Source organism: Rattus norvegicus, chromosome 3, assembly GCF_021556685.1.
Source record: "Rattus norvegicus strain SHRSP/BbbUtx chromosome 3, alternate assembly SHRSP_T2T, whole genome shotgun sequence".
Taxonomy (NCBI): Eukaryota; Metazoa; Chordata; class Mammalia; order Rodentia; family Muridae; genus Rattus; species Rattus norvegicus.
In genome coordinates, this window is record NC_141536.1 from 168,581,392 (window position 1) to 168,607,171 (window position 25,780).

Genomic DNA, 25,780 nt, shown 5'->3' on the forward strand with positions numbered 1-25,780 from the left:
AATGAACACCCTAGGAACAATTATGAAATTATTACAAAAGTTATGAGGTAAGAGTTACATTCAAAAAGTTCAGTCTGTATTTGGCAACTCAGAAGAAAGTATTCTGTATCTGTCTTATCCTGGTGAGTTCAGAGTTCTGTACCTAAATAAGTTTCTATCCTAACTTGTATTACACTCCTAAAATTACCTCTTAGACCTAGAATATCTTTTTAAATCCTAAACAATTTAAGCTTATAGTAAGACTATGGCTATCAGAGGCCTGAGAAGGTATAAATATTACTTGAGTGTGCAGGAAGCACAAGGACACAGCCTCCAAAAATCATAGAAATGACAGAGACAGCTGACCGCCTGGACAGTCCCCAACATTCTCTACAACATTGGAAAATCCATCTTCAGCCTTCTGGCCCAGAACATCTGACAGACCGTCTGTGAAGAGGAATTATGGATGACTTGCTTACCCTGTCTTGGCAGAGCTTAGCAGTCGACTATCCTGCGTCCATTTGTCCTGTTAGGACAGCATTCTGTCTGCAGATAAAGTTAGAGCATGTTCTTGCCCAGTGGCTGGCTTGCCACAAATTGAGGCAACTCCACATGGAGGCCGTCGATGTTCATCGTCTTCTTCCAGGTCTAATGGGGTGCTGCCAGGCGCTGACACGTCTCAAGTCAAAAAGCCTTAAATTAATAGGAGACATCTTAAATGCCCCATTCTGTGAGTCTCCAGCTACCTATTATCTGTACAACCCAGGAAGGATATCTCCTTGATAATACAGACCTAGTATCTGATGAGACCATGAGTCCAACTGACTGAATGTTAACCTGATTATCCTAAACAATTTGCAATAGCAGCTATTGAAAGAACTAGGATTAGGACTGGAGAGGTTGCTCAGTGGTTAAGGGCACTGATTACTCTTCCAGAGGTCCCAAGTTCAATTCCCAGCAACAATATGGTGGCTCACAACCATCTGTAATGGGATCTGGTACTGTCTTCTGGTGTGTCTGAAGACAGCTACAGTGTGCTCATATAAATAAAAAAATAAGATGCTGGCGAGGATATGGAGAAAGAGGAACACTCCTCCATTGTTGGCGAGATTGCAAACTGGTACAACCACTCTGGAAATCAGTCTGGAGGTTCCTCAGAAAATTGGACATTGCACTACCCGAGGACCCAGCTATACCTCTTCTGGGCATATACCCAAAAGATGCTCCAACATACAACAAAGACACATGTTCCACTATGTTCATAAAAGCTTTATTTATAATAGCCAGAAGCTGGAAAAATCCCAGATGCCCTTCAACAGATGAATGAATATAGAAAATGTGGTACATCTACACAATGGAGTACTTACTAGTCAGCTATCAAAAACAATGACTTAGACCAGGACTTCAAGATGGCGTCCATTGTGCCATTGAAGGAGAAGAAGCTCATGGAGGTTAAACTTGGAGAGCTGCCGAGCTAGATATTGATGCGGGATTTCACCCCCAGTGGTATTGCAGGAGCCTTTCGGAGAGGATATGACCGGTATTACAACAAGTATATCAACGTACGGAAAGGCAGCATCTCAGGGATTAACATGGTGCTGGCAGTCTACATGGTTTTCAGCTACTGCATTTCTTACAAGGAACTCAAACACGAACGGCGACGCAAGTACCACTGAAGAGGGGTCACTGTGGAGAACACTGCATGACCGAGCATAACCTCCTGGCCCACTCTAATCTAGGAAGAATTCAACTGGCTTAACCTTCACACCACGACCAAGAACCAGTATCCAATAAAAGGTGACGGACTGCTTCACGAAAAAAAAACAAAAACAAAAACAAAAAAAAAAAAACAAAAACAAAAAAAACCCCCACAATGACTTCATGAAATTCATAGGCAAATGGATGGAACTAGAAAATATCCTGAGTGAGGTAACCCAATCACAGAAAAACACACATGATATGCACTCACTGATAAGTGGATATTAGCCCAAAAGTTCAAATTACCCAAGATGCACAGACCACATGAAACTCAAGGATAACCAAAATGTAGATGCTTCACTCCTTTAAAAGGGGAACAAAGATATCCATAGGAGGGGATACGGAGACAAGTTTAGAGCAGAGACTGAAGGAATGGCCATTCAGAGCCTGCTTCACATGTGGCCCATATATATACAGCCACCAAAACTAGATAACATGGATGAAGATAAGAAGTGTATGCTGACAGGAACTGGATATAGGTCTCTCCTGAGAGACACAGCCAGAACATGTCAAATACAGAGGTGAATGCCAGCAGTAAACCAGTGACCTGAGAACGGGACCCCCGTTGGAGGAATTAGAGAAAGGACTGAAAGAGCTGAAGGGGCTTGTGACCACATATGAACAACAATGCCAACCAATCAGAGCTTCCAGAGTTTCCAGGGACTAAACTACTACCCAAAGACTGTACATGGACGGACCCTGGGCTCCAACTGCATAGGTAGCAGTGAATAGTCTTGTTGGGGTTCCAGTGGAAGGGGAAGCCCTTGGTCCTGCCAAGGTTGGATCCCCAGTGTAGGGGATTGTTGAGGGGGGGCTGTAATGGGGGGTGGATGGGGAGGGGAAACTCATATAAAAGGGGAGGGGGAAGGGTTAGGGGGCTGATGAACAGGAAACCGGGACAGGGAATAACAATCAAAATGTAAACAAATACCCAATGTAATAAAAATGGAAGAAAAAATATTTTTAAAGAGCAAAACCTTGTACTATTTTTTTAAAGATTTTTTTTATTTAATGTATATGAGTACACTGTCTCTGTCTTCAGATACACAAGAAGAAGGCGCCAGATCCTGTTACAGATGGTTGTGAGCCACCCTGTGGTTGCTGGGAATTGAACTCAGGACCTCTGGAAGAGCAGTCAGTGCTCCTAACCGCTGAGTCATCTCTCCAGCCCAAACCTTGTACTTTTAAATGAATTTTATAGGTACAATACCTACCTAAGAGTAACAAAATTAATCTTAAGTTTTGACTCAATATACAAAGATTTATACTAGTGAAAACCTTAAACTTCCATCAATATATAAAATTCTGTACCGATGTAACAAATTATGACTTATTTTTGTATCAATTACAAAATTTTGTATTAACGTAAGATATGGCTATAAAATTCTTTTGTTTTAATAGATTCAATAATCTACCACATTTGCCTAATTCTTATAATATTTCTTTATCTCCCCTTTTTCTTTTCAACCCCTTGTCCCTTACCTAGAAAAGAAAGAAAGATAGGAATCCCTGAGTCTAATCTCCCTATTTTGTTTCCTCCCTGTCTGAAACTGTAAGTACTTGTAATCATCCCTAAAATGACAACATATCTACAGTTCATAAAATGACCAGAACCACCCACCCCAACTTAAGGGACTGGGGCAACAGTCTTCTTATAATTGCTTCCTGTTGGTTTGGGGCAAAAAAAGATTCTTTTGTGGGGGGGGTCCAAGAAAATTAGAAAAATGGTTAGTCTTAAGAAAGCTAGCTGTAGCATTTGTTGTCCAGTTTCTGTCCATGGAGAAAGTACAAGCTTAAATGAAGTCCAACTGTGACAGTCTGAAAGGTTGGATCAAGTGAGGTAGCTGGTGCTGGAGAGGTGGCTCAGAGGTTAAGAACACCACCTGCTCTTCCAGAGATCCTGAGTTCAATTCCCAGCAACCACATGGTGGCTTACAACCATCTGTAATGAGATCCGATGCCCTCTTCTGGTGTGTCTGACAGCTACAGTGTACTCATATAAATAAAATAAAATAAAATAAATAATAAAAAAAGTGAGGTAGCTGTTTTGAAAATGTCTTGGAAGTAAGTCTTTAGAGGAAACAGCTTCACTGCAGTTGAGGTAGGATCAAGCAGGAACAGCCGGTCTCAGTCTCTCAGCATCCCTGGGGCTGAATCCTGTCAGGGCTGCCCTTTTGGTCTTTCATTCTGCAACATACAAACCTTACACACAATACCTAGTTGTATAAAGACATATATGGAATGTGCAGCACACACAGATCAATTAAGGATTTTTTCCTGCTCTGTGTTTGAGCAGGTGAAAGACAACCATTTCTATAAAGGTTATATTGGATTATACCAGACTATAACATCAAGTTTTTAATCTACACCATTTAAAAGAATGGCATGGAAAGTCTTGAGGATTTTGCAGTCAACATTCTATTGACTATGTAAAGACTTTTTTAAAAATGTCTCAGCTCTTCCCCATAAGCAGGGTCAGTGCATAATCCCCCTCTTTTTTGTCTATAGCCAAGATCTTCAGGGTCTTCCCCAGTCAAATCTTATTTTCAATAATTTGGATGGAAGGAGGAGCTTTTTCTATTCCTGTTTGAATAAGTGTAAAATCTCCTCCCCAACATAACATATTTCCTTTCTCCCATTGTGGAATTAGGACTTCTTCAGGCTGATCTAACTCAGCCGTCCTTTCTGAAGCCCAGTGTATCTTAGCAATTGTGCTCTTTGTTTCATTGACTTTTAAAATACTAAAACAAAGCACATTTTAAACCATCTTTGGGAGATATCCTGTCCCACTTCTGTTCTATGACCAATTCCTTCAAGGTCCTGTAGGGTCTTCTTTATAATGGCTTGACCTGTAGGGCTGTATACTATCTCCACGACAGGCTTCATACCATGACATCCATAAAACTGTTGTATTTTAGTGGACATATGTGTCTGAGAATCATCAGTTTAAATGTGCAAAGGCAGCTCCAAGATAGCCATCATCCCTGACAAATGTGTAATGTCTGAATCATCCCCTCAGAAGTCAAGGCTTGGAGCTCTGAACATGTATCAGGTGTGTGATGCACCAACACGTGTCCGTATCTCAATTCTCCAACCTCTATAAAAGGAAACACAATGCATTGTGGGTATTGCATCAAGTTAGCATCAGTAAACAGAGTCTGGATTCTTAATTGAATATATTGCACCTCTATGGGCTGCCATTCTAATTTATCAAACTTCTGTGGAACCTTCCTGTCTAGAACCATATTTTTTGATCTTATTGGAAGTTCCAGACTGGATTCCTTTGAGGGTTTTCTATTTTGATTCAAAGATTCTTTTTTTTTTCTTTTTTTTCTTTTTTTTTTTTTCCGGAGCTGGGGACCGAACCCAGGGCTTTGCGCTCTCTAGGCAAGCGTTCTACCGCTGAGCTAAATCCCCAACCCCTCAAAGAGTCTTTTAACTAGTGTTTTATGGCCTCTATAATCTAGTATCTAATTTCTTAGTCTCTTCTTTCTCCAAGTCTGTCTTATTCTGATTTCTCTCAGAGATGACATACAAAACTGCAATCGTTGGAAAAACACCCATTGGTAAGCTGATAGGCGAAGCACGATCCCATCGAATCCAGACTCAGCGTGCCACTGTGCTTCCCTCCATCCCGAATATGAAAAGCCTTTTTACTTTTGAAATTTCTCCCTAAGGACTCTATTTTCCACATTTAAATGAAATATTTCTCTCTATTATTTTTAATATCTAGCTTCCCCTCACTTACCTTGTTCTTTAAATTCAATACCTTATCAGTTTAGACTCTTGGGACCTTTTCAGTTTGTTGGCTGTGCTCCGCGTTAGCCCTGCTCCAGCTAGCTCTTCTTGCTCAGCCTTTTGCCAGCTCTGGCCAGTTCTCCAGCTTTCCCCACTTATGCTCAGCTTTAGGCCTTCAGTCCGGGCATCTGCCTGTCGTCTCTGGCCCACGTGCCCTGCCATGCTTGGCTGCTCCGGAACCTCTCACCAGACAGCGGGCTGTAGACCAGGCTGCTGTTCTTCTCCAGAGACCTTAGCACAAGTTGTGCTTCCGCCAAGCAGAGTGCTGGCTTTCCAGAGCAGCATGCAGCTCTTGGGAGAGCCGCAGCTTCTGTTCCTTTCAGCAGCTTTAGAACTGCAAAGCCTTCCCAGGTGCTACAGTCCAGCTGGTCCCAAGCACCAGTAGCTTGAAAGCCGCGATTTGGGGGAGGGTTGTGCCTCTCTACCGGTAACTTGTTTCAAGTAGTTTGGTTTTGCCTCGCGCTGGGCACCAAAATGTAGTACGTATTCCTGACTATGCGTATCCTGACTAGCTTACGAATGAGTAAAACTCAAACTACGGTTAGTTTATTTGGATTTGACAATTACTGGAGGGTAACCCCTAGTCTACTCTAACTGCTGGCTTGGCTACCTCTCCAGCGGTGTACCCCAGATACTCGCTGTTTCTCCGAGCCACGTGCTCACCATCCATCTCCATTTCCTCCTCCCCCTTTCCTCTTATCACATTCTCCTCTCGTCTCTCTCCCCAACCAAGTCGCTCCAAACACACCTACCTCTAATCCCTCCAATAATTGACTATAGCCAATTTTATTTTATTCATTTATTTATTTTTTGAGTCCAGGTCCTTTATTTCCTTTGTGTCCATTAGGCCATGAGTCCGTATGGAATGGGTTCCAGCAGCTCAGGCTCCTTCCCGTTAGTCCTCACAAAGTGGGCTTCTCTGGGTGGCGCAGGCTGGCGCTTCAGCGGAACCCAGGTGCCCTTCTCTTTGGCTTCCTCTTTCTTCTGATCGTTGTCCTTCACCCGCTTCAGGAAGCTGCCTCTACTCTTCGAGTGCTCAATGTGCTCAACCCTTTGTGCTTGATCCTCTTGACCAGAATCTTGCCTTTAACTTGCTTGTTTACAATGATGCCCACGGCATGCTGGGTGACGTTGTAGACTCTTCCGGTTTTGCTGTGGTAACACTCATGGGGCATTCCTTTTTTAATAGTGCCCATTCCCTTGATGTCTAAATATCACCCTTCTTGTAGATTTGCATGTATGTGGCCAAAGGAACGACTCCATGTTTCCTAAAAGGTCTGGAGAACATATACCGAGTACCTCTCCTCTTTCCTTTTGTGTTCGTCATCTTGGCGAGTTACTGGAAGATGTCTGCCCCCGCAGAAAGAGCCAATTTTATTTAACCAATAGTTTTAAATCAAAAAGCAAGTTTATGTAACAGAAGCTTGTAAACATGAGAATTCACTCATAGACCTAGAGTAGCCCTAACCCTCCCTTCAGGCACAAAATATAACATAATGCATAACAGCACACCAAACCTCAGCACACAGGCATAGAGATCAACAGTTAATAAATGGGACCTCGTGAAACTGAAAAACTTCTTTTTGCAAGGCAATGGACACTCTCAATAGGATAAAATAACAGCCTACAGAATAGGAAAAAGGGCTGGATGTGGTGGGCAGAGACAGGTGGATCTCTGTGAGTTCAAGGCCAGCCTGGTCTACAGATCAAGTTCCAGGACAGCCAGGGCTACACAGAGAAACCTTGGGGGCAGTAGGGGATGATGGGGCAGAAAGATTTTTCACCAATCCACATCCAAATAGAGGGCTAATATCCAGAATATATAAAGTACTCAAGAAACTAGATATTAAACAAGAAAACAAATAATCCAATTTTTAAGATTTATTTATTGTATATAATTATACACCAGAAGAGGACATCAGATTCCATCACAGATGATTGTGAACCACCATGTGGTTGCTGGGATTTGAACTCAGAACCTCTCGTAGAGCAGTCAGTGAGTGCTCTTAACCACTTAGCCACCTCTCCAGCCCAATAATCCAGATTTTAAAACAGTGTACAGATCTAAACAGAAAATTCTCAATAGAGGAAACTCATGTGGTCGAGAAACACATGAAGAAATGTTCAACATCCTTATCCATCAGGGAAATACAAATTAAAACTACTTTAAAACACCTGCACAGTGTGATAGTTCATCAGGTACCAAACCCAACAACCCGTTTGATTTCCCAGTACCCACGTGGGGGAAGAGAACCAGTTCCCGCAAGTCGACCTCTGACCCTTCATAGACATACTATGGCACATACACACCTGCAACACAGATGCTCATCAGTGTGTAAGCGTGTAGATGAATAAATATATTAAGACATTTAAAAGGAACCTACGGCCAGCCCTGAAATCCTTTTTAGCATTGAAGCCACCGTGAGGTCCCTGAAATTCTGCAACTCCTTACGTTGCTGTGAAGGGCAGTGGGGAGACGTGCTTCCTGACTGGACAGTCAGGCTTCTCTCTGACGGGAGAATGGGCTGTGGGTAGGGAGCCCACGTTGCATTTCTCCTAATTTTGTTGCTCCTATGGAGGTCTGGCAGTACTATCCCTGCACTTGCTTAGCTTCTCTGCTTGTGGGCATGTGCCTGTATGAGGGCATGTGTACACATGCTTGCACATACATGTGCACAGGAATTGGAACTCCATTCTGTTGTTTCCGTCCACTGCGAGATGGGCCCTCTTTTATGTCTAGGTTCCTGAGAAGTAAGTCATGTGATAACGTTTCCATGAAGATCCAGAGCCAACCCAGTTCCTCAGGCTGTCTGCCTCTCTGTTGGGAGCGATGCCCTTGAAACCCTCCATTATTGATGTTAATATTATGGTTAGAGTTAAGTCTGACTGGGTTCATGGAAAATCCCCAGCCAGCTGCAGAAGACTAATACAAATCTGGTGGTCAGGATGACTAACGGTATGACAAAGTTGTGACCTTGCTGAGAAAAACATCTGATGTCAGGATGCCCAATGATATGACAAACCTGTAACCTTTCTGAGAAACCAACATCCTGTTGACATCAGCTGACCATATGAGTACTGTGTCCTTGGCCTGTGTAAATGTTTCCCACTTTCCCCCGTCTCTGTTACCCCTGTTATGGTATAAATTCAGCCTTGGGAAAAAATAAAATTGGCGCCTTGATCAGACTCCTGTCTTGGCATTCTTTTTTGTTGTTGATGTTTTTTTGTTTTTGTTTTTGTTTTTTCTGGAGCCGAGGATCGAAACCAGGGCCTTGCCCTTGCTAGGCAAGCGCTCTATCACTGAGCTAAATCCCCAACCCCCCTGTCTTGGCATTCTTCTTCGCATCTCTTGTCCCCCATTCTCTCCTAGGTGGTCCCCAACCTCCGCTGACTGCCCTGTGGCTGAGTGACCTGGCCACTTTGATCTTCCTTCTGTTCTCAAAGTATCACCTTTATGCAGACACTCCATAATAGACTCAGGAGGGCCCTGGCCTACAAACATGGGCAGTAGCCCCCAGAGCCTACCTTTCCCCAATCCTCCAGCACTGGGAAACTACCCGTTCTGGTGCTGGCCTGAGTAATAGCTCAGTCCCAGCTCCCGGAGCCCATTTTCAGTTCTGTGTTCTACTTGCCACCCATTATGTCTTAGTAGCCCAGTTGTACTAGTCATTGACAACACTGGAGTGCACCATGGAATGACGGACACACTGCTCACAGTTTCCCCGTCTTCACAGACTCTGATTTGTTCAGAGACAAAGTCAGGCAGCCTTGCTTCCCTGCGCAAGCCCAGGTTGTCAGGTTTTACAGAGCTAACAGATGGCCACTAGTCTCCTGAGGGGCAGAGGGGCAGCGGGGCAGCAAACACACAGGTGAGGTCTGGTGTCTTTGGCCAGCTTTACACAACAATGGCACCAGGCCTGTAGAGCAGTCTCCCGGCAATGCAAGGACAGAGGGCACAGCAGTAGGAAGTGAGGACAGAGGGCACAGCAGTAGAGGCCTGAGCAGTAGTAAACCATGAAGTACACGACAGGGTCAGACCTTCCACTGCACCAGGCTTATATGGAGCCACCTATTCCCTAGACCTTCATTTTTGGTAAGTGGTTGAGTCCCCAAAACCAGCAGTAGCATGGCAAGGCAAAAGGATGGGCAGGATGTTACCACACCCTTGGACTTTCACGCACACTTTTTTTTTTTTTTTTGGTTCTTTTTTTCGGAGCTGGGGACCGAACCCAGGGCCTTGCGCTTCCTAGGCAAGCGCTCTACCACTGAGCTAAATCCCCAACCCCATGAACTGTCTTTCTACCTCAGGCTCACAAGTGCTAGGGTTGTAGATATACCACACCACACACACCACACCACACCCCACCCCTCCCCTCACCCCACCATCCCACCCCACTCCACCACACACCCCACCCCACCACACCCAACCACACCAAGCCCCACTCCACCCACACCTGGGGAGCTTTTACTGTGTTAACTTTTCCTGAGAAGATATGAACATGTCTGTTTGCCTCAGATATTACTCTGGTGACAGAAAAAAAGAAACAGTTCTACCAAAACCCCAGCTTGGTGAGCCAATGGTGAGCCAAAAAGGTCAGGCCTTTTTACTGAGCATAGGTGATTCCTAAATAACCTAAACAACAAAACAACAACAACAACACATGCCAGGCTGGAGAGATGGCTCAGCGGTTAAGAGCACTGACTGCTCTTCCAGAGGTCCTGAGTTCAAATCCCAGCAACTACATGGTGGCTCACAACCATCCTCAATTGGATCTGGCGTCCTCTTCTGGTGTGCTTGACTGAAGAAAGCAATGGTGTACTCACATAAAATAAATTTTAAAAAAGACCTTTGAAAACAAAGTAGATACAAACCGTGCAGACAGTACTGTTTCTGAAACAGGCTCTCACTATGCAACCCTGGCCCTAAACTAAGGTCTGCGTGCCTACAAAGCACGTGCCACCAGGTCCTGCTGTGAACATGTTATGCCCAGTTTACTGACAAGTCACAACCCAATAACCTACAGTGCTATACGATGTCAATTTTATTAATGAAAAAAGAAAAAGTGTTATGGTTGGGTCTGAAATGTCCCCCACTGGCTCAAATTTTTGAATACACAAGGTTCTGCTCTGGGAGCTAATAAAACCTTAAAGACGGGAGTTAGTTGGTTAACGTAGGTCACCAAGTTAGGGAAGGGTGGTTTTCAGGGATACAGTCCAACTGTGCTCCAGGTCCTGAGCAATGCTTTTTCTTTTTTTTTAAATGTATTCTTTTTTTTAAAAAAAGATTCATTATATATAATATACATATAAGATATATATGGGTGTTCTATCATTACGTACACCTGTGTGCCTTAAAAGGACATCAGATCCATTTATAGATGGTTGTGAGCCACCATGTGGTTGCTGGGAATTGAACTCAGGACCTCTGGAAGAGCAGTCAGTGTTCTTAACCGCTGAACCATCTCTCCAGCCCAGGAATGCTTCTTGATTCACTACAATGTGAACAGAACATGCCACAAGCTCCCACTGTCAATGACAGCTATTCCGGTCTCCATGATGCACTCAATCCCCAGGAACTACTGAGCAGAATAAGTCCTTCCTTTCTCTCCTGTTTCTGTCAAATATTCTGTCACAGTAATAAGGAAAGCAAATATGTAAGCATTACTGACAGTCTGCTGGGTGTAAAATTGATTGGACGCTCCCCTCATTTATGTGCTGCTGGGGGAAGCAGGCTTGAGATCCGTTACCTGCCAGCTGCCTTCCCCATGGTTGTTTCCCTTGTTATGACTGCAGGCATACCCAGCCATCACTGCTATCACTGGGTACACAGGCACCATTGCTTGCTTGTTACTGGACTTGGTAATATATGTCCCAGCTGCTGTTGCCAGAGGTCCAGTATGACCTGGAGGTCCTAATAACTCTGATTTTCCCCAGTCTGTCCTCTCAGGTGCCAGAGCTGGAAGCTTTATGTACCAAATCCCACAATAGGTTTCACAGAGCTTGGGGATAAACACAAGTGATATAACCCAGCAAAAGCACCCATGTAGGATCAAGTTAAGATGGGAGCTAGAGGTAATGGTGCCCGTCTATGATCCCAGAACTCATGAGGCTGAAGCAGGATTGCTGTGAATTTGAGGCTATATATCGAGACTGTCTTAAAACAGAAAGGGGGGGGGGGGCTGGGGATTTAGCTCAGTGGTTAGAGCGCTTACCTAGGAAGCGCAAGGCCCTGGGTTCGGTCCCCAGCTCCGAAAAAAAGAACCAAAAAAAAAAAAAAAAAAACAAAAACAAAAAAAAAACAGAAAGGGGGTGGTATGGCTTCCAGAGGCTTCTTTGGCGAGTGAGTTGCCTTCAGCCTCCATGTCCCAGCAAACACTTCAGCTAGGTGCCGGTCAGGATCCTCCCGCCAAACTCTTGGTGTACTGGGTACCTATGTGGGGATAGAGCAGCTGGATTTAGGTACACATCCAGTAGGTGGCAGTCAAGGGCAGGACCACATGCACGCGAGCTGGGCCAACTCCAACGAGAATGGTTGGCTCTAGTGCTTCAACTCCTTTTAAAAAGCTAGCAGTGAGGCTAGATCCTACCCATGGCGCTTGTGCATTTCTGATCCACTGCCTTCTGCTCTGATGCAGGTTGCCTCCAGTGATCCCACGAACTGGCTGCAGTCAGGGTTCTGTATAGGACACCGGCGAGCACATCACTCTGTGGGCCCTGATACCGCGCAGCAGGCAGCATCCAGCAGAGAAGTGGGGCTGCCAGTTGGGAGTGGGATGCCTTTGCCTGTGATAACTAGGGGTAAAGGCTGAGTGAAGAGAGAGACAAGAACTCTGTAGATATTTATTCTACTTCAAGTAACAAAACCTATGAAGTCCTGTGTTTCAATGGACAGTGATAGAACACTCTGCAATACAAAATACAGTGTACAGAAATTTCTACAAAGTAAACCTAAAGAAACACACTTGATTTTTATGCTTGTGCATTTAAGTTAGAAAATTTTACTTTACATTTAAAAAAAAAAAACCTTCACATATTATTAGATGTTGAAACTGACACTTTCATGTAATTTACCCTACTGTTTATTTGGTTTACAATAGCAAGTATCCCAAATTGCTATTTTCCCATTTCTTTTCAACTTAAAACATGTGCTATAAAGTGAAAAAAATCTGTAGTGATGTACAGTGTGGAGTGAAATAAGACACCGAAGAACAAACGAAGCTAATTCTCTATCTGAAAAAGTAAGTTTATGAAAATATAAAAGGAACTACCAAACATATTTGCAGTCAGGTTAAGTTAGCTGGCCTTCTCACAGCATCTTCAGAGGCAACCGGGGCTACACAGCAGATAGCCTTTCATGAAGCAGGCTGCTTCACCACCATCCTCATTTCCAGATTTGGTACAAACATTGCCCCATCCCACTGAGAAGCTTCCAAACCTGTCACCTGTCTGGAGTCTGAATCTGCAGAGAGCCACTCAGAGGGCAGCAATGGGCAGTGCTTGACTCCTGTCTCTCCCCTCTTAAAAACTGCTCTAAACTGCTTTGCTTCTTTTTTTAGGCTGATAAATTTGAACATTTAAAAATAAATTGTTATTTAAAATGTAACAATTTCCACTAGGTCAGATTATTTCTAATTATGCTCTGAAAAAACTTCTAAGGTGATGTGTTGCTGGGAGCTGGGCCTCAGAAGGCTGCTCTCCCACAGCTGCAATTGCGCACAAAATCCCCAGCTCACCCCCGAAACAGTGCTTTCCGACCGACCGGGACAGCACTGAGAGCCCCCGGACAGACGGAAGCAGAGATGGCTACACAGGGAAACTAGCTCTAAGATCCACTGAAATTCCCTTAAAACTTACACCAGTCAAGTTATTGGAAAAAACTTTATAATCTGAAAAAAGCAATATGCTTTTGTAGACATTTTCCCATTTCTCTAATTTTAAATGGAAATTATTTTTTTTAAAAAATCAGAATTGTAAAGTTGGGAAATTTTGTAACAAACCATTATACACAAAATTACAGTAATTCCTGAAGTCCAGAATATTATATCCTGCATATAAGTTCATAGCTATTTCAAAAACTCTTTGCTCAATACATTTTATGCACTTGGCTTTTAAAGGGGTCTTTGCCAGGCTGAGCCTATATACAATAGCTGACACAAGTCTTTGTCCACACCAGCATCGTGTCATCAGCCCTGAGTGCAATGGCCTCTAGGCCTGGGCTGCAGCAGGGCCCCCCTCAGAGGTTCTGGCCTCAGGTTTCAAGTCCCGAGGGCTCTCTCTGCTCTTGCTGCGGTCCTTCCGGTCCCGGCCTCGGTCCCTGTCCCTGTCTCGGGCTCTCTCACGGTCCCTGTCTCGGTCTCTGCTCCGGGACCTGTCTCGGTCTCGCCGCCTTTCACGGTCCCGGTCGCGATTCCGACTTCTCTCACGGCTCCGGTCCCACTCCTTACCCCTGTCGGTGTCTCGCTCCCTGTCCCTGTTGGAGCTCCTATCCCTGCCTTTGTCCCATTCCCGATGCCGGTCCCAGTCCCGGCTCCTTTCCCAGTCTTTTTCTCGACTCCAGTTTCTGCCTCTCTCTCGCTCTCGCCTCCTATCCTCAAATGCCCGGCCCTGCCGGCTTTCCAACCCTTGGGCTTCAGGCTCGTCCAGAGGCTTTTCTTTAGGTCCTGCTTCAAATCGCTCCCTCTGTCTCCCTTCAAATGCTGGGCTCCTATATTCATGGCCCTTGCCTTCTCGGAACTCTGATGTGGCCCACTGCCCGTCGGCCTCATGGCCCTGTCCAGGTCCAGAACTGGGAGGCAGAGCAGTGGCTGTGCCTGCCTCATCCCATCGGTCCTTCCTATGCTGAGGAGGATGGCTCGGTAGCTCCAATAGGGGCCGAGGGGGAGGCTTCACTGGCTGTGAGGATGGGCCTTGAAAGTGAAATCGAGAAGGCGGCTGCTCATTTTTTTCAGGAAAGGGTGCAGGGCCCCTTGGTCCTCCATATGGCAGGGGTGCTGATGCCCTCTGGCCCGCAAACCTTGGTGGTGAGTTCACTCTCTGCTCTTCAAATTGCTGGGGCTGAACGCCCCGGGGGCCTGGCATGAAACCTGGTGCTTGGCCTCTGGCCCCTTCAAACTGGCCAGGGTGAGTGCCCCGTGAAGTTTCAAACTGACTAGGGTGGGGCCCACGTGGGCCGACAAAATGACCAGGAGGTGGTCCCCTTTGGCCTCCAAACTGAGAGGGTGGAGGTCCTCCACGGGGCCCTTTTATCTGAGTTAGCAGTGGCCGCCTCTGGCCTCCAAACTGAAAGGGTGCCCTGTTCCCCATGAACTGGGCCTGATCTGGCCCTTCACACTGAGCAGGGGCACCTGTCATCTCGTAGGGAGTGTCCTGGAATTCCCTTTTCTCCCCATGAGGATCCTTGCGATCTTCAAATTGGGCTGGTGCGCCTCCTCTGGGCCCACCAAGATAAGAAGGTGAGAGTCCCCTGTTGTCCCCATAGGGAGGTGGCCCATGTTGCCCGGAGAATAAGGAAGGGATTGGTGGCTTCTGTGCCCCAAATCTGGGAGGCGGAGGGCCTCTTGATCCATCACTGTTAGGAACAATGTTCTCTTCTGAAAAAGGAGGGACTGGCCCCCTAGGTCCTGGGAAACTGGGGCCATGATGACCTGACATCCCAAAAGTGCGAGGTGCAGGTTCACGCTGGCCTGGAAACTGAGGCTGAGGGCCCCCTCCCCTCTGCGCAGGTGAGGGGAATGAAGTAGCGCCCTCACCAGGCCTGGGCTGTGGCTCTCTGCTGTCCTCCATGTCAGCTACTGGGCTGTCACTTCTCCCAGCAGACTGAGCACCCCTGGGGTCCTCATATTGGGATGAACCAAGAGATGTTTCCTGAGACAGAAATGTGGGCCCTGAGAAAGGCTCCCTGCCTCCAGAACTAAAATTCTGTGCCTCAGGTTGCAAAGGGAAGCTGGGTGGAAAGGTGGTGCTAGGGGGTGTGGGCAGCAGCACTCTGCGGGGTGGTGCTGGCCTGGCTGTGCCATCCCCAGCTGTAGGAAGGTGGCTGGTGTCCAGGGGTAATGAGACAGGGTTACTGGAGTGCTCACATTTCTGGATGTCATGTTCAGGTCTCAACACAGTGTTTTCACCAGGAGCCCAGGGACTAGCCATCGACTCCTTGGCTTCTGCAGCCAGCCCAGGCCCCTGGGCTACTGCAGCCCCAGCAGGAGTCTCCCGGGCAGGTAGGGTGCCTTGTGGGCCAGATGTGCTTCCTGTGGGGGCCCTGGGAAGAGATTCATTCTCGGTATTTTCTGCAGCAAGTCGCCTGGCCTGCCTTGGGTCCCTACTTTGTCTTGAGTCTAAGCTGTGGTTGGTGCTCAGGGAGCCCTGACTTGGGTCCAGGGCTTGCTGTTCTTGAGAGAACAGCTCTGTCTTGCCCAAGGAAGACTTGGGAGGTGGTGACATCAGTGCATCTGAAACAGAGAAGTGTGCCATGGACACACCTACAGCAGCCCTCTGCTGTCGAAGGGCTTCTTCCTGCTCCTCCAGCTGCCTCTTCTGCTCCTCAATCTGCTTATTTAGCTCTTCTAACATCTTTTGCTGCTCTACCAGAGAGGCACTGGAGGCATCGGTGGAGAAGTCGGCAGGCCTTTCTGTGGAGCTGACTTTCACACACATGCGATTGGGCAAGTCATCAATGGTCACTTTGGCTTCTTCTAAGATGGTCTCATCTTCTGGGTCATAGGCCACCTCTTCCCTCTCAGCTGTCTCAGGAACACTTGGCACATCATGAGGCCTCCCTGGTTCAGCAAGCAGGGTATGAAAGGCTCGATCAGGGTTGTACTCTTCCTCAGGGTCGTACGGCCTGTCATCCTCCTCCTCCTCCTCCAGAGCCTTGTCTTTTGAGAACTGACCAAACTGTTGAACAATTGGATCCAACAAAGGAGCTGCTGACATGGTGTCCTCCCCCTTGGCCTTGGAATCATGATGTGGAGCTAGAGTAGACCCAACAGATTCTTTACCAGATGGCTCAAATGATTTCTTTTTCCCAAAGAGAGTCTGCAGGATGTGTTCCAGAGGTGAGGCTGTTTTTGAAGTGGCAGCAGTAACCGGGGAAGCTGTGGTAGTGATCACTGCTGATGTTGTGGGCGCTGTGACAGTGCTGGTGGACCCTGGCTTGAGGGATGACAGTATTTTCAATACTGGGGGTTCAGGAAGAGGAGGAGGGGGTGGAGGAGAACCAGGGGGTGTGGTGCTGCTGGCAGTTGTGTCTGCAGAGTGCACACTGTACTTGGGAGGCTTCTTCTCGGACGGCAAAGCTGCAGTTACTTTGGGATAGACTGAAGTTTCTGTTTCCTCCTGTTGGAGTCGAGGCCGCTTCTCATCTGTCTTGTCTAACTCGCCTGCACTTGAAGGACGTTTCACTTTCTGACATATTACTAACCCAAGTATTATATTTGGACGAGGTGATTCAAGACCTGGAAAACAAAACATTTATAGAAACTTTAGAACCCGAACCTAGCTCCCACCCTTTTCCTTTTTTGTGGTAAAATATGCCAAGTTTGAGAAGCTGTTTGCAGTAGAAGGCCAAGAGACTCTAGTCCCTGACTGCACCAGCACTCACACCCAGTCCCACCTCTAGTAGTCTAAAAGATCAATGCCTGACCAGAAGCCACAAAACAAGAGCAATCCCATCCCATATCAGAATTTATAACATGTCTTTCCAGTTACTGAAAGGGGAAAGCTTCAGGAAAGGTGAGAGACAAGCAGCCACTGGTTACTGGAACACTTGACTGGCAGGGACGATGATGTTTTATGTCTCAGTCCTACTCTTGCATTTGCCCTACTGCACACCAGAAGAGAGCAACCCACTTTTAGCTTTAACATATTAAGCTAAACTTAACACATTAGGTTAAATATACTAAGTTAGCAAACGCTTAGTTAGGGACCAATTAGGCTGAAGGTACAGTGACACGCAAGCAGTACAGAGAACTTAACGTCTGGTGTCAAAATTATTGTAACAAGAAAACAAAGCTCAGTCTGTCTTCTGGAAGCAAAAATCCACTGGGCATTCCCATATCTAGTAGTTGCTACTCAGCTGTGAATGATAGGCACAACTGCTATCCCAGCAACAGCAGCGCTCTGAGCTCAGAGTATGCAGGATTACAGAGCAACCACCTACTGCTTAAGTCTTTGTAAACACTGAGTCCTGGGCTTGAATGAAAAACAAGGCATTTGCAAATGGTGCTGGTGGGCACACTCCCGGAAGGAAGTGCTAGGGCACATTGTTTTTAAAGGCAGCGACTACACTACAACAATGTGGCAAGCCAACTCAGGAATGCTGGCTTCCCACTCCTGTACACAGAACAAAGCTAGGAAAAGTCCAGGTTACAAAAGTTTTAACTCGGGGTTGTGGGGTGGGGTGGTTGGGAGGGATATGATGGTGTCAAGAGTACAAATGTAAAATAAAACAAGCTATCAATCTGACCACACTATTCAATTTACTTTTATAAAAATATATTCATATTACAATCTTTAGGCACTTAAAATCGTCAAAGTTTTGGGTTCAAGTTACTGCAAACAATTGCTTTTAGACATATTATGTAGTTAGTTTAAGAGTGCTACAACTCCTAAATTCCAGTAAAGCTTAGTACACAATGGAGAATAGACCCCATACCAAGCCCTCCTCTCTCTTTCCAGGAATCTCAGTGCTAGCCTCTTACTTCCTGGAGGGACATTCAAAAACTGATAGGGCTGTTAATTGTCTGATGTGTATCAGAGAAAGAGCTAGGAGGCAGAAAAGAGCCCTGGAGAACAGGCTGGTGTTCACTGAACATCCTATCTAAATTTCCCCACTCAATGTGTGGAAAGCTATCTACCAAGTTTTCTTGATATGGGGATTTTTAATGTAAAAACAGCAGCTATTTGCTTCCTAGGTACTATATGGCTAGTTAAGATTTATAGTCTAGAGTAACTGCTGACCCTTATTTATAGCCTTTTTGGACAAGTCTGCAGAAAATGGTCAGAACTTGCAAGTTTGAGTTATCAAAGTTTGTTGGAATATTTGGGCCTCAAAATGTTTTACTGGGTGGCTCTCTAAGCCAGGGTCTTTTTAGAATCTGACACTAGGAGGTTGGCTGGGGGTATGGAAGTGGTGGGCTATGAGGGGGGACACAATGCTAAAGGCTGGGCGTGGGGGTCTTAGTGGTAACCAGTAGTTCTCCACAAGAGGGGCCATATTACCTCAATCCAGAAAGGGCTTTGAGACCACGTAAGTATAGGTAATGAGTCCTTCCCTGTATCAGACTCCTGTTCTAGTATAGCCTTTCACTGCAACCAAAAATTCAAGATGGGGTCTACTCATTGTTTAAAAACAAAACCAAAAAAGAACAGCTGTGTCCCAGCACAGCAGGATGCTCCAACTAGAGGCTGGTTTATGCTATGCTGGTTTTGAGTGAGCCATACATGCTGCCTAGAATGGCATCTCACCAGCAGATGTTTCTGGCCACCGTGTGCCCCACCACAGAGCCCCACTGGCCAGTCCATGGTCTTTAAATTTCTGGCTAGCCCCCCTAGAATGTATAGCCCTACAAGGGAATGATGGCTCATATCCATTACCCACTCAGGACTTTGAGAGGGCGGGAGGATCTTCATGAGTCCAAGGCCAACTATATGGTGAGTCTAGTCACCATAGACTATAATGGTGACTTCCAGGACAGCCAGAACCAAAATCAAACCAAGAAAAAACAAACCCAAGTCTGACAGTAAGCTAGCACCCTGGGAACAACGTAATCTTGTCAAATTATTCATTTTGGGCTTTGGAAGTATCTTTGCTGAGGGCATGTCCCAACGTTAATGACTGCTCCATTGTGTAAGCAAGGTGTGACACACAGGAAACTCCAATGAAGGTCAAAGGGTCCAACTCCCCATCATCTCTACCCAACACCTGGAGGAGGGGCAGTGGAGGTCCAGGTTTCTTGGGGTCCACTTTCCAGGCTTGCTGCATTTTGTCAACCATCAGGTTACGAGTTCAGCCTCCTGGGGTGTGGGGTGTATGGCCCGAGAAGCAATGGTCAGTCCAGCTGCAGTACAGACGTGAGGTTCACAAGAGCCAGCCACTACACAGGGTGGCAGCTACTCGCTCACCACCCTCCGTGGGGTTCTTATGAGGCTGTCAATTCACACAATGAGGCAAAACTAGAATGGGAGACTGACATACCGGATGCAGGTAAAATGTGTGGTCCTATACATTGTTTAGTGATGTTTCCTGTGTGTGAGAGCCTTTGGACTCAGGTATCAGACAGAAAAGAGAAACCAGACAAAGGTGCAACTGAGAGGCTGTGCCAGTAAACCTTTCAGGACTTGGATCCAGTTCATGTTAGCAATAGTCTGCAAAATGTTCAGAAACCCCTGCTTCTACAGTGTGGGGGGGGGGGGGAAGAGGGGTGCTGTGACCTGTATGCATGCTGGCATTCCTGTTTATTAACAGAATCATCCCAAAGCTGACTCCCGCTGACCTTATACCTGTCAAATTGACCTTTATCCCCAAATCTAATGGTATGTTCAACATGTTCAAAGTGAAAGTCCTTTTATGGTCTGAATCTGTCAAAATGAAATGTTCACACGGGCTGCATCAGAAACTGGAGTTTTTAGTTAGTTATGACTTGGACACACTTGGCAAATGAAGGAATTGTATACTTTTCAACCCACTTAGCACACACACACTCACGCACATGTCCTTCCTGTACTCTGATGCTCTAAGACCAGGGCAAAGTCACTGCACCCAGTGCATACTTGGGGTAACAGGGGCACTGTCCATCTTCTTCCAGGTGCCCAAGAACAAAGGACACCATGGAGCAAGCCAGTCTGCATGCCCTCTGGATGTGCCACCTGGCAGACACTGGGAGCCACTGTCCTACCAGAAGAGTTATGCTGGCTTACAAGGAGCAGAGGCAGACCTAGGGCAAGTGGCCCTAGCTACCACATGGTTCCAAGTCAAACAAACAATGACCAGTTTCCATGACATATTTTTATTGATTTAGATCGTCAAAATAGTACATTCCATTCAACACCATGACTTTGGTTACAGTTTCTGTGCAAAGCTTTGATACATACACAAGAAAACTGGAGTGCTTACCTGCTAATATTTCAAAGCATAGAACCTTCCAGCTAATGGAGTTGTTTAAAGTAAACACAAAGACACTGGAATTGACACTCCCCGAGGAAAGCTTACTATGAATAGAGACATGCCCTTTCCCTCAGAGCACCTGAGGGTGGCTTGGGGAGGAGACTGGCTACATGCTGAGTGGACTGAAAGGTGCAACAGACACCAGCATCAGAACCAAGTGCTTTGGTTTTTCTCCAACCAGGTAGTGTGCCCCAATGTACATCAAGTGGTACGTGGGTTTTGGACTCAAGGCTGTCAGGGCTAGGTAGAAGAAGTACTCCCTGTAACTAGTCTTGCTCCCTTGACTAAGGCCACAAGTTGTCTGAGTTGTTGGTGGCTTTAAGACAGCATCGAAACCAATGTAGAGAGGATGGACAGGGGAGTCAGAGGGACCTAGGTTTCCTAGCTGTCCTTTGAAATATCCATATTAGATAATAAACATCAGTGTCTGACAGAATAAGGACAGCATTTTTGTGGAAAATCACTATAAAACCACAAGGGCACTAGTGTCATTAAGAAACCCAGCAGCTCATGATGCACTGGTTAGGTCTGTGAACCACAAATGCTAGAGCAAGAACCAACTATTGGCAGGGGATGTCCTTGGGGTGTGGCCAGAGTGCTTCTGAGGTCTTATCTTCCTTCAAATAAGAAAAATAGAGCTCAAGAGGCCAACGTCATAAACTACTTGGCTCTGAGTTCATATGGAAAACCATCTGTGGCCCCATGTGTAGAAACTAAGGTACATAAACCAGTGGGTCACTTTCCTGCAAGGCCCTCACTACTCTATCATGATCTTCAGTACATACACTACATGGGACTACTCTACCTGGTCACACCAGGATATCCTAGCACCTACTATGATAGCAGCTTAAGGCTAGAGCTTCACCACTCACAGCCTAAAGGCAGAGCCTTTACAATGAAAGAAGGGCTTTGAGCATGCAGACCCAAGCCCCAGTAATTTCCTAGGTACGTCTGTTGACCCCATTTTTTTGGGTAGCTGGTACTTCTATGTGGCCATAGGTCAAGTGAGGAACAGAACTACCAAGGTGTCCGGGGCTTCTGTTACGATTAGATGCTGTGGAGACAGGTAAACCAAAACCAGGAAAAAGGCTCCAACCCATCCTTGTACACATACAGTGCACACAAGCATCATCTCTCTTACACACACACACACACACACACACACACACACACACACACACACACACACACTCTCCTCTACACCTTGAAAATGCCAAGTCAAGCCATTAGTAGATAAGGCAGGTCCAGCTACAAGCCTGGTCTAGGCCCAAGGCTGTTTGCACTGCCAGTGTGCAAATACCACACACATGTAATTGTGGCAATACTATCATTAAAACTATCAGTCCTATAGTCTAATTATGAAATATTTCATTACTTTCCTAGAGCCCTACCTTTTGAGCGCACCCTTCAGTGCCATGGCCTCAGCAAGTGTGTTCTCTACTTGGCCAGCCACTGAACACAAGTCTTGGTGGTCAGTGCCCATCGCTTAGTGGAATATAGTATGCTAAGTCCTAATCCCTGTCACTTGGAAGTACAGTGTGACCTTGCCCTGTCTCAGCTGGCTATCCCTCACCCTGCATCCAGATGACTGAACTGACAATGGCTGTGCCACTCCTCTGTGGTCTTCTTTCTGGCCCTGGCCTCTGGAACCCTCCTCCAAGCCCTATTTGTTAAAGGCCCCACGCACCCCAGTGCCCATGTGCTCTGCGGGCTCAGCACTCCACACAGCCTATCCTCGTTTGGCAATGCTGAAATGAAGATGAGGTAGAGAGGCAGAATGAGCAAACAGGAGGCAAGGGATCTAACTCATGACTCTGAGATAAAAGGTGTTCTTTTCTACCAGAGAGGAAGGCGCCCACCCAGGGGCAATACTTGTCCTCACTATAGGCACCACACATGGACATAAACTCCTACCCGCCAGCTGAGACAGGTATATCTAAGTAACTGGCTGCTCTTCACACAGGTGCCAAGGGTCAGCTTCTGGATCTTCACTTCCAGGAGAACTGGATACCTCTTTGCTCATGGTCATGAATCCTGGCCAGAGCTCTTCGCGTGGCTGTCATCAAGCACTTCCAGGGCACCTTCGGCCACCTAGATGGTGGCTTTTTTTTTTTTTTAAATCCCCAATATGGCTTCATAGAATGCACTAATACACTTTGCTTTTGAAATGTGCTGGGCACTAGAAAGCATCTAGTGCATCCTGTCATTAACATTTAACCCAGCTTTATGACACAAACCAGTACCTTAATGTGCACATAGTTTGTAACTGCAGGCACAGATAAACCCATGCCATGAACCAGGAACAGTCTGTAGTTGGCAGAGGGCTGTGACTGGGTAATGGGCTTGGGCCTTCAGCATCCTGGCCAGTGTAGGGGCGGTACTAGTGGTGTGTGGCCCAGGCCTTGGGGTGTTCAGGAGCTACTTCTATAGCAGCACGTTCAAGAATAGTTAGCACATGTCAAGCCCATTAGCCATTAAGACTCCTCCTCTGGGGACATGACAGAAATGACCATTTCAGGCACCTAGTGCCAATTTTCTAATCGAGGCTCAGCAAAACCACACAGAACTAGGCCAGGCCCCTCCATGTCATCTGAACACCACCTTGTGTTTCTTTGTATGTAATCTGTTAAACAATACTTCTAAGGAAAGAAAATCTAAGTAGTTTGCAAAAGATGAACCCTTACCCTGTGCAGTGGCTGAAGAGCGGTTACTTTAGAACGCTTCTCTAAGCCACTGTTTCTGGACCCTTAGGAATCAAGTCCTGTGGAGACATCCCTTGGAATGGAAGAAGCCAGCTCATTTGAGAGGCAACAGTAATAGCAACCTTCTTTCTGGCATAGAAGATACCCCTGGATGCAGACAGACCCTGCCTCTCCTCTCTAGGTCTGGTTCTTGGTCCTGACATTTGAACAACTCTCTGGTTTGAGGCACCAAACAATTTGGTTTTAAGCAGGGAGTCAATTTTCATAAAGAACTGAGATACTGTTAGAGCTATGTGCCTATATTTCAGAGAACAGATTCTCTTGCCATGCATGGTTCCACTGGTCATCCTAATCTAGTTCCTGGGAATTTGGGCCAGGAGGCCAATGTCCCTGTGACAACCTGGGAGGACTGTCAGTGAAGAGTTCTGTGTCAGTGAAAAGGACTGTGTGGGGACTGGCTGGACCTAACTACCTCCCAGAAACTGGGTGCTTACCTGGGCCCTCAAAGGGCAAGAGTTTGGATGGCACAGGGTCCTTAGCACTCAGTGGAATCAGGTACAGGTCCTTGACATGCCTGTTGTTATTAGCTACAACCCCAAAGCGGCCACGGCTGCTAAAATAGGAGTAGAGAGAGATGTAGGCAACCTCCTCCTCCTCAGTGGCAGGGTGGAAGCGGATCAGACAGAGCTCCTGCAAGGGAAAGAGAGCAGAAGGAAGCATGCTCAATCCTCCTTCAGATGCAGACCCTCAGGCACACTGTCTAGTAATTCTGACCTGACTGTCATAGTCCTATTGCCAACTCTTTAACACAAATCAAGGGTAAAGAACATAGGTTCCAGCCAGACTGCTGGCCCGAAACCACTGCCACTCCCTGGAATTCCAGTGAGTGATTATGTACAGTTGTTAGTTTAGGCATCTCTGACACCAGCAAGCTTTCGCTAATCCTAGGACGGCACCAGCACAGACAGGACACACCACCAGCCAGGTGCCATCTGTGTATCTATCTCTACACTAGAAAGTCCTATGGCTTACCTCTCCTCAGTCTGGTACAAATTATAGATCACTTCTAAAAGAATCCTCACATACACATTACCAGCAGCTGACCTAAGGGATTGTTTAGGAACCCAAAGCCTGTGTATGAGGTAAGTCTCTGTGCCTGAGCAAGAATGCCTTCATATTGCTTTCTTTTTTCTCAGTCATGAGAGAGGAAACAGGAAGCCTGTGTAGTTACTAAAAGCTGAATGCACTCAGACCATTAAGATACAACAGACACTACACTCAAGTAGACTTCACACCTTCACATACTTAGGAATTATAAAAGTGTGAGCAAACACAGCCTCCCACTGCTGCAGCGAGCACACTGTGCGCAGGTACCTTGGACACTGACGACTTGAGTTTGCCAACGTAATCCCACACAGTCTTTGGCGCAATCCTTCCACCGATGTGGATGGTGTCTGGCAAATCCTACACAAGAAGAATATGCAGTGAACACCTGAATTGCAGCCTTCAGAGGCCAACACAATAATTCTAAAACACCAGATCATACAACAAAACCACAACTTTAAAGAAAAGCATCACTTAATGCTACCGTGGGAGGCTACTAACCACATGCCTTCCAAGAATAATGTGTTCATTAGATGAAGAAGAGAACTGGGATGTCTGACTTCTGACTTGCTGCCACAGGGTAGCATCTCTCTCTCTCTCTCTCTCTCTCTCTCTCTCTCTCTCTCTCTCTCTCTCACACACACACACACACACACACACACACACACACACACACACACACACACACACACACACGAGAGAAGAGGGTGGGTGAGTGAATTCTTGGCTCTAACCTCACAGGGCAGTACACATACGTGCACGCCCCGGCGCCCGCACACAAGACATGGGGGGTGGGGGGAGTTCTTGGCTCTAACCTCACTGAGATAATCCAAACACCCAGAGACAGGATATGCCTTAGTGACAAATTTTGCTACACTTTGCATATTAATAAATCCTTTCCAAATCGTGCTGAGTCGAGACAAAAAGAGGGTTGTGTCTCCTTCTGGCGGGGATCGTGATTCTGAAATGCTGTAAAACCAAAGGAAAAAAAAATATTAATTTCCTTTTGTACAATGGATATCTCAAAATATAGTGACTTCATACTTGGGAGCAAAAGATAGTACTAAGGTTTGTGGCTTCTATTTACTAAGCAACTATTTAAGTCGTAATGACTTAGACATTTGGTCAAGAAAACAAGCAATGAATCTGAATAACCATTAAGTTAAAATTTTGTATCTAAGACCTGAATGACACCTAAATGACACAGGTATCCAAGAAATGGAGCATTTTTAGGACAGTAAAGATTTACCAGGCTTCTGCTAAGTCTAACTAGCAGTGT

At 46.1% G+C, this 25,780-nt stretch overlaps 1 protein-coding gene and 1 pseudogene across 10 annotated transcripts in view; one reads left to right on the forward strand and one right to left on the reverse strand.

Moving 5' to 3' along the window:
• The first annotated feature begins 1,385 nt into the window (after positions 1-1,385).
• On the forward strand, positions 1,386-1,726 carry Atp5mf-ps2 (ATP synthase membrane subunit f, pseudogene 2; annotated as a pseudogene).
• A 10,635-nt stretch (positions 1,727-12,361) lies between these two features.
• The window catches only part of Dido1 (death inducer-obliterator 1), a 53,246-nt gene continuing 39,827 nt past the window's right edge, over positions 12,362-25,780 (reverse strand). For 6 of the 10 annotated variants that reach the window (XM_087653489.1, XM_087653486.1, NM_001427308.1 and 3 more), the window contains 4 exon segments: positions 25,317-25,470; positions 24,772-24,861; positions 23,892-24,087; positions 12,362-16,985 (listed from right to left, as the gene is read on the reverse strand). In XM_087653489.1, the coding sequence (XP_087509615.1) occupies positions 13,741-16,985; positions 23,892-24,087; positions 24,772-24,861; positions 25,317-25,470 (3,685 nt within the window). In that variant the 3' untranslated portion in view covers positions 12,362-13,740. 10 annotated transcript variants of the gene reach the window in all.